The 14,811-nt window shown below is 30.3% G+C and overlaps 1 protein-coding gene across 1 annotated transcript in view; it reads right to left on the bottom strand.

Moving 5' to 3' along the window:
* Nucleotides 1-2,481: 2,481 nt before the first annotated feature.
* The window catches only part of LOC143076795 (uncharacterized), a 35,385-nt gene continuing 23,055 nt past the window's right edge, over nt 2,482-14,811 (bottom strand). Inside the window, exons 13-19 of the mRNA XM_076252665.1 lie at nt 14,174-14,216; nt 12,717-13,004; nt 11,713-11,786; nt 10,549-10,705; nt 9,137-9,274; nt 7,744-7,839; nt 2,482-4,094 (exon numbers count right to left, since the gene is read on the bottom strand). Coding sequence (XP_076108780.1) covers nt 3,922-4,094; nt 7,744-7,839; nt 9,137-9,274; nt 10,549-10,705; nt 11,713-11,786; nt 12,717-13,004; nt 14,174-14,216 — 969 coding nt within the window. The 3' untranslated portion in view covers nt 2,482-3,921. The remainder of the gene's footprint in view (nt 4,095-7,743; nt 7,840-9,136; nt 9,275-10,548; nt 10,706-11,712; nt 11,787-12,716; nt 13,005-14,173; nt 14,217-14,811) is intronic.

Here is a 14,811-nt window from a genome sequence, read left to right as displayed (position 1 = left end):
GTTTGTAATCTGGATTTTATTTCTATCAATCGATGTATGACTTTTGAGCAATAGTTTACTACTATTGCCTTTATTTATGAACTAATGACAACATTTTGTTAAGAGAAACAGAGGTTTAGATCTAGGCATTTATTTGAAGTATATGTGAAATTATTTAGAAAGATTATTGCATTTGGGAAAAAAGATTTTTATTTTTATATATTTATTTTGATTATTTAGCGTCAAAGTAAATAGTATAAAGCATAACTAACTAATTTTCTTTTAATGAAAGTGTCTGTATTGAAAATCATCTATATACTAATTGTTGATTGTATTGTTATAGATATAACAGCAATATTTCAAATATGAATTTATATCAATATTGCTTTTTATTTGACCTTTTTACATTTTTGGATTCGAGCGTCACTAATTAATCTTTTGTAGACGGAACGAGCGACTGGCGTAAATACAAACTTTAATCCTGATATCTATGATGAGTTGCAATTATATGTGTATTTAGTTTAATGTTTTATCAAATTGAGGTTGTTTCCATCGATCACTATATATATTACAATGCTGATATTGAAGCTCAGACAACATAGCTTTTTAAATAACGTTTAAAAAACCGCATATTCACTATTCACTATTGTTGTATGCCCTGGAATTTTTACTAGATAATATTTTTTTTCGCTTTGGAGATTCCGTATATCGTCAGGTTATCGAACTTCCAATGGGGACTAACTGTGCATCACTTATTGCGGACCTGTTTTTGTATTGCTATGAGTTACAATGTATGACTAAAACAAGCAAAGACCCATCGAAACAACATCTGATAGACAAATTTAATAATTCTTTTAGATATTTGGATGATATTTTGGCTTTCAAAATTGACGACTTCAGTATGTATACTAAAGAAATTTATCCTGTTGAACTTACTTTAAATAAAGCTAACACAAACAATGACCACTGCCCTTTCCTCGATCTTGATATATATATCACTAACGGAAAGCTGAATACTAAAATCTATGATAAAAGAGATGATTTTTTCATTTTTCATTTCCTATCGTTAATTATCCATTTTTAGTTGGTGACGTTCCCTTGTCACCATCTTACTGTGTATATTCCTCAACTTGTACGATTCGCTCGTGTATGTAACAATGTTTTAGATTTTAACGAGAGAAATTTATGTATTACTGAAAAATTATTACACAAGGGTTTTCGATATCACAAACAAGTCAAAACATTTACTAAATTTTATCATCGGTATAAGGACATCATTCGTAAATATAGCTCAACATGCAGACTTCTAATACGTTCAGGTATATCACATCCAATCTTTTATGGAATTGTTCTTTATAAAGCACAAAGGTGTCAGTATTCACCTCATAAACTAACTAAACCTTTGAATAGACTTATTAAGAAGGGATATATTTACGATAATGTTGTCAGGTCATTAAAGATTGCATATTTTGGCGTTCATATTGATTCACTTATAGGGTCTTTGCATCGGAACTAAACACATTTATTAAAAAAAAACAGTTGTTGGCATGACATGGGTTATGTTCTTCTCATATATGTTATGATGGTATGATACAAAACCCCTAACGGGAAGGATTATGGATGTTCATATGATGAAATCATAATCTTTCAGTCAGTTTAATTGAAGTCTGGAGCTGGCATGTCAGTTAACTGCTAGTAGTCTGTTGTTATTTATGTATTATTGTCATTTTGTTTATTTTCTTTGGTTACATCTTCTGACATCAGACTCGGATTTCTCTTGAACTGAATTTTATTGTGCGTATTGTTATGCGTTTACTTTACTACATTGGTTACAGGTATAGGGGAGGGTTGAGATCTCACAAACATGTTTAACTCCGCCGCATTTTTGCGCCTGTCCCAAGTCAGGAGCCTCTGACCTTTGTTAGTCTTGTATTATTTTAATTTTAGTTTCTTGTGTACAATTTGGAAATTAGTATGGCGTTCATTATCACTGCACTAGTATATATTTGTTTAGGGGCCAGCTGAAGGACGCCTCCGGGTGCGGGAATTTCTCGCTACATTGAAGACCTGTTGGTGACCCTCTGCTGTTGTTTTTTTATTTGGGCGGGTTGTTGTCTCTTTGACACATTCCCCATTTCCATTCTCAATTTTACAATAAAGAATACTTGTCTGCACTCATTTCTTACCAAAAAAAATGAAAGATTACAACCCTACTCCATCTGGCAGATTTTCACTTTTTTTTTATCTTACCATTTTAACCTAAGGAGTGCACAAACCCCAATATATATGATGTTTCAACAAAACACAGAAGTCAAACATGGTGATTCAGGAGGAATTATTGGATTGCCAACTCTATTTATGGTTAATCTGACTAAAAGAAACAGTTTAAGCACCAAATCATAAAAAATGATATTAAAGTCCATTCCACATTTTACAGCATGCCTTATATTACTTTAAGCATTTCCAGATTATAAAGGCAATACAACAAGAGTCTTTAGATTATAGTTAACTATTATTCTAAAATGTTTTTGACAATACATGTACTAGAACACATCTCTAAGTTGACTGTTTGTCTATTTCTCATGTATGCATTAAGTTAAATTATGTCCCCTTACATAATCAAATTGCCTTTATTTTGCTTTTCACTGTCAGAAAATCTTAACAATTAATGGCATTTGCATGGAAAATGAATAAACCATTTAATCATGCTGATATAACATTATAACTACATTCTTCGTCAAAAATAATGTCTTGTCAATGTAAAGCAACCCCTATTGCTATCTCTATTTCAGCCAAATATGAGTCCTAAATGAATAAGTAAGGACCCCTTAACCACTTACTGGTTCCCAAAATGCTTCTACTGGTGTCATGATACCTTAGAACTACAAATAAAACCTGAAGAAAACCAGTATAGCTGTACTTGTGTTGAAAAAAATAAGAAATTACGCAATTTATTTATTTCGGTGAAAATAATAGGATGTACATGCAATCAAAGAATGTCGCGTCTCAAATTCCAGTGGTTGCACATGTGTCAGACACTGCGAAAAGTTAAAGCGAGTCTTTTTAATTAAAAATGTATTGAAAGTTACATAAAAACAATGGCGTTCTACTTTTTAGGTAAATTTTAACATTATTACCAACAGATCAAGCAAAATTTGCTGAATCAGCAATTTTTACTCTCAGGGTTGAATTTAAGGTTTGTTTTTATCATAGTTACCCTTAATCAAATTTTTACTGATAAACTTACAAATTGCATAGGTAAAAAAAAATCTTTTATTGATTTAGTGTAAAAACATATATCCCCCTTAAGGTGGCACGGTAGTATTTCCTGGCCTATAGGGATAATGATAGCCTTTTTAGAATTTTCACCACTTTCGAACACTGCAAAAAATTCTACATTCACAGTTAACTGAAGTACTTTCATTTTACTATTTAGAAATGAATTTGAATATGTATCATGACCGTTTACTTTTTTTGCTATATTTAAATACCTCAGGCCACTAGTGTTTTTAGGTCTTTTATGGTGCAGTGAATACAAAATTTTAAAAAATCATCAAAAATTCATTTTCATCTGTATGTAAAATTATTTCATATTTTTCTACACCTGATTCATCCCTCAGTTTGGGAAAGTATGTTCAGTTGATACTGTATTTTTTGTCCAATCACACTGTTTAGATACATTAACCTAAGTAGGGTACACAAAAGAGCAACCTAAATTCTGGAATGCAAATACTACCGTGCCACCTTAAGATAGTCCGGCAAATCTTTTAAATTTAATATTCAACACATACAGGGTGGAGATACATAATCTCATTGGATTAGGGATGTGCCAATAATAATCCAAGTACATCACAATTATCATTGACCCATAACAACTTATACAAAGCGTCATTAACTTTTCATTCTGGTTCATGTTGGTTCTTTTTTAGCAAATGTTGATTGTCAGACACGGGTCTCAAACAAATTAGAGGACCTGCCTTGCAATAATGGTTTGTTAGTCACTGTCTTACTGATGGTTACTCCATCAGGCTTTGTAACGTTCATTTCAATTTCTTCTTGTCCCTTTTCTATGTCTTGAGATTCATAACGCTTTATATACCATTGCTTGAGTTTATCTGAAACCACAAAAAAAGTAATTAGTTGTTTTTCACATTGGTTTTATATATAGTAGTAATCATTTTGAGTAGAAATGGGCTTTCTGTTTTTGTTTTTGTAACCTATATATAAAATATATGAAATCTATACAACTTTAATTGCCAATGGGCACTTCTTGACAAAGACTTATAAACTCCAACAGCTTTCGATAATTTGATAAACTTGTTATCATACATGCAAATTTAGTATGAAACTATATTTTCCAATTATATTTATATATATATATATATTAAAAAACACGTGTCTCATGTCTATCTCTAGATTCACCTTCCGTGACAAGGTAACACTACGACTATTGAAGTTATATTTTATATATAGCGGATGTGGTCGAGTGGTCTAGAGCGCTGGACATGAGGCTAAGCGATTGGTGCTGTAGTGTATCAAAGGTGTGAGTTCGAATCCCGCTGAGGGACGGACAAAAATTTGTCAGTATAAAATCTAACTCTAACACTGTTTGGTGTAATTTTCAGACTTATATAAATATTTGCATTAACCTTGTATCTATATCACTCTTAGATCCAGTGGACATGTATATTGTGTGGTTTGTCACTTGTTTAGACTTGTTTGTAAAATATACTTATTTCTAGTGACTGTATAATGAAATGAATCATGATCCTATATGATATATAAAAATTGTTGAGTTAGATTGCTGACAAATAATAAATACATTGTGTATGAAAATAATAATATAACATCTACACACGCTTAAAAAACACGTGTCTCATGTCTATCTCTAGATTCACCTTCCGTGACAAGGTAACACTACGACTATTGAAGTTATATTTTATATATAGCGGATGTGGTCGAGTGGTCTAGGGCGCTGGACATGAGGCTAAGCGATTGGTGCTGTAGTGTATCAAAGGTGTGAGTTCGAATCCCACTGAGGGACGGACAAAAATTTGTCAGTATAAAATCTAACTCTAACACTGTTTGGTGTAATTTTCAGACTTATATATATATGAGTCTGAAAGATTGTGTAACAATACCGATAAATAGATGGAAAGCAAAACACTAAAAAGTGTTGAATATCATTGCACAAAGATGGAAAAACTGAACAGATGATATAAATTATACAATAATTGCAAATATTTCGGCTCAACAAATGGCCTTCTTCGGTGACAAAAGTTTTAACAATAATGAGATATAATGTATAAGGTGTAAACATAGATCACTAATAATACAGGTAAGTTTTGGACGATTAATTTTAATCCAAAATCCTGCATATAATAATATAAACACTATACTGTAAATTTAGATATTTCTTTCTATTGATTCCATCTTGATGGAGGACATCCAGTGTTATATATATATAATGTTTTCTTCACAATATAAGTCAACCATTTTAAGACTTTGTCTTAATGCACAAACCTTAATTGAAGACCATTAGTTATTGTCAAATTTTAGATAACAGCATTTTTATGTGTTGGAAAATTAGACTTTTTTAATGCTTTTGTGAAATTGTCGTTTTTTATTTAAGCAATTCAATAATTCTAGTCTCACACTATACAAAATCATTTAACACTGTTAAACTGTTAACTAATAAGTAAAATCTAAAAGATCATTCAAAACTACGTTTTCAATAACACAATGTTTAACATAAAATTAATAGTCATGCATAAATAATTGGTTACAATTTCACTTAAACATGTTAAATATTAGACGGCAATTTTTGTGGCACATCAATCCTGCTTAATCACATATACAAACTAAAATATTGATTTTAAATTTTTGTTTGTTGATTTAGAACAAAGAGGAAGGTAGTTTTTTTTCTGAGAAATTTACAAGTATTAACCACTAGTTTCTATTATTTGTGAATATTTTTGATCTGGTCATTTTATTTTATAGCAGTCTCTGTCTATCATAGTTTTTAGATTAATTACAAAAATCTTGAACTCCAAAACGTTTAAAAAAACCAGTTGCTCATATGTTTTTTCATTCTTGTCCGTTTCTCTATATTGACATAGAAACAAAAACTAAGAACATTTACGACTGATCTGTACGGAAGGCCAACGGATTCAAATATCTACATTCGTAATTTGTCGATTTGGTACTTATAACTGTGTAATTTCTACATTTGTGATATTGATATTTGTAATTTTTTATTTGTAATTTTAAATTGCTATATAATATCTGGTAACTTTACATTTGTTTTGATAGACTTATTGATGAAACCTATCTGCATATGATATCTAAACCAGGGATCTCCATGACCTGTTTAACGATGGCGCCCCGCAATTGTTCAAATGTCTTGCGCCATCGTCAAATGACTTGCGTCATCGTTCAATTGTCTTCCGTCATCGTTTAAAACTGTGATCGTTTTTACAGCCTGACGCCATTTTTTTAGCAATTATAATCAAATGCATGTAATTGCATTACCCTCAGTTTTTTTCATAGTATAATCCAAAACAGTACTGAGGGATATCCGGATTAAGATCGCTAATCACTTGTACCTGCGCTTGTACATGTAGATCAACAAACCAGACAGGAGAATATTATCTGAAGATAGACAATTCATTTGTCGAATTATTTGACCGCAAATGCTTATGATAATTCAGATTAAATAAATTTTATTTTGACTTACGCTATCTGCATCCCCCTTTTAAGAAGTACAAAATAAGACGTAAAACAGTATTTGTTATTCATCGCAAATAACTAGAGTACTGTTGTATTGTAACAATAATATAGAATTATAAAAGTTAAGAAGTAAAACCTTTTATTTTTTCCCGTAAAAAAAACTGTATCATAATTCCGAATTCATTTCGTAGTTTACAATCAAATTGATACATCCGCGTTTCCGGTTTCTATTCAGAATCGAAAGATGCATGTTGCATAGCATCGATTTGCTAAATAAAATCATTTAAAACCTTTTCATTTGACAACGTTTGCTTTACAAATCTTTTTAACCTTTTATGTAACCCGTACGACTCGTTTTGTCGTTGCTGCAAACCAGCTATACTGGTAATGGGTTCATGACTTCTGAATTTGACAAGTGTACGTGAAAAATAAGCTCGACATGATTTTAAACCCCAATAACAATTTATAAATATAGCAAGAAAACTACATTGGGACCTTCGTGATAACTATTGGTCATTCTCGACTAAGGTAAAGGGAGGGGCCTGAGGGCTTGGTCTTTGAAGGGTTACAAACGGCAATTATTGAAAATATATTTACTTCTATATAGTGTTTTTAATGAAAATTCAAATAAATACAATTTAAATAAGCAATGAATTAGCATGTTCACCTGATCTTATGTGGAGGGATGAAATACTTTCGATCGCGCTACTCTGTACGGCGTAGATACAGTTTATGATGGTGAAAGTTCCTCCATCGTTCAATTTTCATCCATGGAGATCCCTGCTAAACCACATTAAAAGTATGATATATATATATATATATATCTATTTCATACTATCTAATTTAATAAAAACAGTACAAGTGAAACAGTTTTTCTTGGTGTCATATCATTTGTGAGTTTAAATTTATGTAGAATCTATTTAGATATATCTGTGTATGTTCAAATAGTATAATTTAGTATTTGAATTCGATGTTGGTTTCAGCTAATATGCCTTTTTAATAGAATAAATAAGAAGACGATAGTGTTAATCTTACCTCTCTTTAAAAACAAGTATACGAAAAGGCATATTATGACGATGACAATGAAAATAGGAATCGCTATAGCCTTAGGATCGAGACTTTCAGATCTACCTATAAATAAAAAAAATAATCTAATAATACATCTCATTTTCATTTGTCAAAAAAATCTATACATATCTGAATCATAAGATATTTGTGAAAAGCATTCACATTAAAGTAGTGTAGAGTTCAATTTTTGTTTTCAAATGATTAAAAATATTTAAAATTCTTTACTTACTTATATTTATCTTGTAAGTGAGTATTATGTATGTGAGACAAGTGTGCCCAACATTAAGACGCACACTTATTTTGTTGAGTTGGTATTTGGTTAAAGGTTAATAGTCTTATTCGCAGTCAGACTGCTTCTATAATTATTTAAATATGTGTGTGGTCTAAATAGCATGTTGCATCTTTCTTAAAGATCAAGGTCCAATTATAATTGACCCACAACTTAATCAAAAGTAAATAAATCCTCAGAACATTAACATTCCTTTCTAATAAGTTGTTAAATATTTTTATTTCACTGGCATATACGAGTTTAGGCATTACAATTTCCTTAAATGAATTTCTTTCATCACTTTCTTCATGTTCTTAAAGCCATTTCAAATTGTAAAATAAGTAGAGAGTTGCCATTGCCAACCTTTGCTTCAAAAACACAATGCAGGATCATTATGAGTTTCTATATGTATGATTTGTTTCATAAGGAAATGAAGTGTCAGGCACATAAAACAAAAAAAAATCATGGGGAATCAACTTTTTCTTTATATATACACAAAGAACAAATTCCATACATGATCTATGAAAATAGTTTCTTTGAAATTGAAACTCTATGAATTTAATAGTGCCTAGGCATACGTGTGACAAATAAAGTAATAATAAGAATAATACTAGGAAAGTCCTTTAATTTGATACTTTGAAGACAATATTCTAAATAGTCATCAAACATGCATGTGTAATGTATTTTCAAGCACTCATATTTTTTGTAAAGTTAATTAAATGTGAGTGTGGAATTGCCTCTCTTGTAGTTCAGTTTTTTTTGTATCTTCTATAAATACAAGCATCTGAGAAAACTTTTCAAAAGACCTGCACGGGGATTAACATGTAATATATCTGTACAGGAGAATTTTTTCTAAAAACTACGGAGATTCAAATTGGACTTTTAATGAAAAATATATCTATCAAATACTACAAAACAAATTTCCGTCTTGCGTTAGTTCAAGTTTCAGAAATTACACATATTAGACAATTAGTATGTGTGTGGAAAAAAGTATAAGGACATAATTTAAACATTGAAAAATAAATTGAAAAATAAAAAAATCACATTTCTATAAATCAAGTTCATTTCTGAAAAGTGCTTAGTAAAACTTACTTGTAGAATTTGATGGTGTAGTAGTGGTGTACACGTAGTTGTCAGTAATCGTTGCCGTGTAACCAGTATCTCCTGAATATGATGGCAGTATAGTAACCATAGTGGGTACAGTTGGTAAAGTAGAAACAGTTGGTACTACTGAAGTAATTATATCCAATGAGTTTAAACATGATGCAACAATGTACAAAATGTTGAAGTACTATATTAAGAGACTGCCTGGACAATGTTAAACTTCTTATTGTCTTTAAAGATACACAATATGTTTTTATGTGAATATTACTTTCTTTAAAAACAATGTCTCAAACTTTACATAGCTGATTTATAACTGTAAAGTTCATTAGCTGCAAAACTGATTGCACATCTACACATTTCATTTGATAATCATTTAAACAAGATCAATAAACACAAAAAAGTAAAATCGACAGAAATTCAACAAGAAATGAAATACACCATCAATTAGAACTAGGTTCAATTCAGTCGGACTTTTAGAAGTCTCTGTATTCGAGGCTTCAATTTTTTTTTAATTCTAATCACGACAGATGTGACACACAGAAAATCAGAACCCTAATAGTTCAAGGTAAAATGTACTACCATATTAAAATGCCATTTCTCTGTGTGTGTTTTTTTTTCGTACTTACACTCGAATGGTTTCATCTGATTGTTTAAATTGAATAAGTTAAAAGATTGACAAAAAGGAGTCAGCCATGGCAGACATGTCTTTCTTCTAATCGAAATAAATTAACGGTTATATTAAGAAATTTGGGTAGAAAGTGGAGAAAGTAGTTCTCATATGAATTATATGACTTCAACTAATTCCTCCATTTTCGACATTTGATTATTGTATAAAGGGAATAATTGTAACATATTTCATCTATCATACTACTTAATATTCATTAAGTTTTAAAACGTTTTGTATTGATGTCTCAAAGAATTCAAATTGTTCATTAGTAATGAAAATTGCTCCTAGCAGACGCATTTGGGCAATGCAATCTGAACAAAATGATGGTCACTCCAAAAGGACTTTCAATTTAAGAACCTTTGTGAGCATACTCACATACCTCATGCTCAGTACTGTCACTGGGCAAACAAAATATAACCAGGTTCCACAGTTCAAATATTCAAAACTGCCACAACAGACAATTGATAAGAAATATTGATATGTGCATCTACATAAAAATATTTTGAAATTATGTTGCGTGGATTCAAATGAGTTGCGATGACAAAACGGCGGCTTATGAAGATCTTTTCAATATAGCACAATTATCAAAACAACTCATCTAACAAGTAGTTATTTTGAATTTAGATTATTCCTTTGTTGATATATAAAGCTTTGTATCTTATAAATCACTGATTTATCATTTGTGGTTATGTAAAGAATTATTTACAAAAGTAGTTCATTTTTAAACACTCACCCTTGCACATTTCTATTTCTTTTATAATTGAAGTAAAAGATCCTCTCATGCTGCAACTAATATTATAGAGGCATATCTGTGCTTTTTCATAATGAAATATGCTTTTGGTGACAATATTTCCCCTTTCTTCAGATTTATTGTTGACTATATTTGGAGGCTAAAAAGGAATACTATGATAGATGAAATAGTACATATTGATATAATATGATTAAAAATGTGAAAAGACATTAAAAATTAAGGGGTATATTTCATGAGGTTAATAAAAAAAACATGAGTTGACAAAGAAATTTTACATTCCCCTTAACACTTTACAAAAAGACAGGGGGTGTGGTGGTGTAAATTAGATTACCATGAAGGGTCAGCAGTAAAGTGTATCTTTCTTTTTTTTGCAGATTGTAAGCGCCAAATTATAGAATAATTATACTATAATACGTTAACAGTTCACCGTTCTGTTATATCGTAATTTCTTATTTCATTTCCCCCTTGAGATCAGTATAGTTTGCTTTCCATAGATTTGACTGCAGTTGTCAAGATGCCATTTATCTCAATTTAATTTTTTCAGTCATGGCACCAATGTTAGTTGTTTTTGTAAAATAATAACATGAAAAGTAATTAAATGGAACGTTAATAGTAGGATATATAAACAACAAAGCAACTCTTCAAAGAAGACTTCAAGCTATCAAAACACAGTTATAAAGAACACACGTGCAATGTTTCCGCTTCCAAACCAGAAAAGTTGTAAATAGATTTATGATCTATGACATATAACAATGTGTCTGACAACTATACAATTGAATGTTTTTTAGTTAATAATAAACTATTGCAAGTGTTGAATACTTTTTTTGCATAAAGTGTTAAAAGTTTTTTTGTTTTAAATGTGGGTCTGCACATGCTGAAAATTCACATTTTCAATACATCTACTTTTTTTTTATCACAAACAGTTTTCTACACAAATGAGGCCTGAATTTAGGATAAATGTAATTGTTGCAATGAAATGAAAATTTTAAAGGGTTAATAGCACACCTTCACCTCATACTGCCAGTGTAATGTTATGTACAAAATGAGGACTATTGATCAGTGAAATACAGAAAATTAATACCTACATTAATCTTTGTTTTCACAATGGAACATGACAATGTATGATATAAGTTAAATGTGAAATACCTGTAAATAACATTGAATGTTTTCTCCAATTGTCAAAATGGTAACAATTCCACTCTTGTCATTTGGATCATATGCTACAATATAATACATTAAGTTAGAGTAAAGCATAATGTCTTTATTAAAATAGGTTAATAAAAATCGAATTAAAGATGTAATTAATTTACACCTGACAATTACTTTTTTTTATACAAATATAAAGCTAAATGCATTTTTTTTATATTTTATAGCTAAGAGGATTTGATATACAACTTGGAAAAGTAGCATGAATGCCAACTCAAAACAGAAAGCCAGCAAACTGACTAAAACAAATATGAAATATACCAGGTTCCAAAGAAAGTAATAGAACATTTTATTCAAATATGAATGTGATATGTAAACTGTGCAAGATCTTATACTATCAATATCAACATAAAACCTTTTTTAGCTATTTGATTCTTTTAATAATAAGCATGACAAGGACATCAGTTGTCAAATACATCAATAACAATCTTTCTGTTCCACCAAAGGGAGGGAAAATAGATGTCTATCAATGATTTTTATGCTATAATCTAGAACATGAAATTAATCATCATTATACAATTGAACATGCATGCACTGATTTTGTTTTTGATTTTTATTTACATAAGGTCATATGACCTGCGGAATTCTTTTGAACTCTTCTTGATGCTTAATTAGATGGTGTTTATTCAGAAATGCATACCTAATGTAAATACATTATAACAAGTCGATAGATTGTTATTTTTTTCTTTAGGATCTTTAGTAATTTGATTAGACATCTGATTCTGTGATGAACAAAATCCTTATAGACATGCAAGTGTCAAATATTTATTCTTTAGATCATTTACTTTCTTAATACACAAGAGACCTTTGAACTGTTACATGTACTGGTTTAGAAAGAATTTAATAAAAAGTTATGTATTACCAATTCAAGTAACCATTAATGAAACATGAATTTCAAAAGTTTAAATGGAAACTGTATCAATAAAAACGTAGTAAAAACATACTTGCAACTCTGTTAATCAGTATATTCCAAAATAAAGTGGTTTCAACAATTCGATGCAGATGGTAATCAAGGGTAAACGTAGCATTAACATATTGTTCCATCGTGAACTGTTTAATATGGAATATGCATAATCTTTCACTTCTTTCTATTATGATATTCCCAACTTGTCGTTCTTTTGACGAATATTGATGAGTGCCAAGTTCAACACGACAATCGAGTTGGCCCTCAGAATGTTGGAACTTTATTAATAGAGTCCCATTTTTCATTATTATCGGTGTAACTATTTCATCTGCAATAAAAAAAAAATACAATGAGACATTTGTTTTTATTTAGTAAAAGGAAATCACAATTTTGAATAATGACTTGGGTATCACATTAAGTTAAGTATAAACCATCAGTAAGAGGTTCACTATTGAAATTGGATGGTTTAGTCAAGTGTCCATCTTCAAAACATGTCTCTCATTTTAGATTTGTTTAATGATTGAAGCCATACAAGACACACTTATGGCAAATGCGGTAAAACATAGGACACTATTGTAAAGACATAAGATTCATACAGAGCATGTTTAAGTTTCCGTCATGAAAAATAGTTGTCACATATGGCAGATTTCTGACCATCTAACTCATCAGGAATTATGAAATATGAATAGAAAAAAACCTTCAAATCAAAGGAGGTAGACGAAAGAGACATTATTTGGGCGTTAAGACTATATACCAAAATTATTCAGGACTTATTTTTTTCTTCAATTCTACTGATTGATATCTAGGGCGATAAAATCTGGACACTGTCGTTACAAAAATGTCAGTTGCAATATTACAATATTTTAAAACAACTTGCAATTCAATTATTTGAACAAAAACAGACAGCACAACCAGAACGATTTTTTTGCACATTTGACAGATAAGTTTGTGTTGAGATAAATTGAAAAGTTTTTCACTTTTTTTTCGAATTAAGAAAGCAACTTTAGGTAGATCACAAGTAAATATTATTTGTCTGCGCGTTTATCTGTTGTATTATTGTCACATAGTGGTATCAATTTAGCAATTTTCTTGAACATTGTTTTAAAACTGGAGGTTTGGCTAGCCATTTAACCAAGTTCAACCCACCATCAATTTCATCGTTGTGTTAACTGTTTAGCAATGTTGAAAACGTTGAACGACATTTGGGGTTATCAGACATATTTTTTAACAACTTGTATATTCCTCATGTTCCTTTGATTCTTATTGCCCTTGTAAGTTTTGGGAGAAAATTTTGTTTCAGTTAAAGCACTATGATGAAAACTGATACCTATCCAAGCCATACATTTTTTTACGTTGATGATTACTTAATGTTAAATAACCATCTTTCAAAAGTATTATCTAGGTAGAATACTGGTTAGATGCACTTGGCTCTTTCGACTATCCATTCAGTAACAAATACTCACAGTAATAGTACACATTCACCACGGGACTACTTACAGTTATCTTTGGTTGTATCTAGAGGGAAAGCTGGTGATGCAACCTGATAATATCAATAAATTTATTCAATACAGCATATGTTTATATGAAATTATCTGAAAGTTAACAAATAACAATAGAATTCGAGATAAGAAAGCTTCTTCAGAAGTTGAAATAAAAGAATATTGCTCCAATGTTCCCCGCCTATGTTGCACATAGTTTATCTGCTCAACAACCAAAACTTAAGAAAAATAATTTTGTGAACTTTTTAAGAAGTATTTACAGGAACTGTAAGCATAATGTAGCTTAAAATGTTATTTTCCCTTTCGTTTTTTTCAACGCGGCATGATTTAATATCATATAAATAAATAGTTTCCACTCGATCAGGATTTTGCTGATATAAACCTTTGATATAACGTCTTTAAAATTTGATAACAAATGTGGTCAGTTGCTTACAATACAATGTTCAATATTCTTTAAAACTTATAGATCAGCGCTTATTTTTAAACTTTTAGGATTTAAATCCTTTAATTTATCGAAGTTTTCATGAATGTACCGCTATTGAATTATTGGTTTCCTAGATTCTTATTTGCAGATTTTTTCCCTGTATGCAGTAACCTTAACTGCGAGACCTCTAACTTGTAAAAGCTTCCGCCAAC

The sequence above is a fragment of the Mytilus galloprovincialis genome, chromosome 5 (genome assembly GCF_965363235.1).
Source record: "Mytilus galloprovincialis chromosome 5, xbMytGall1.hap1.1, whole genome shotgun sequence".
NCBI lineage: Eukaryota > Metazoa > Mollusca > Bivalvia > Mytilida > Mytilidae > Mytilus > Mytilus galloprovincialis.
The sequence above is the reverse complement of the archived record's forward strand: the minus strand, read 5'-3'. Positions and strand labels throughout refer to the sequence as shown.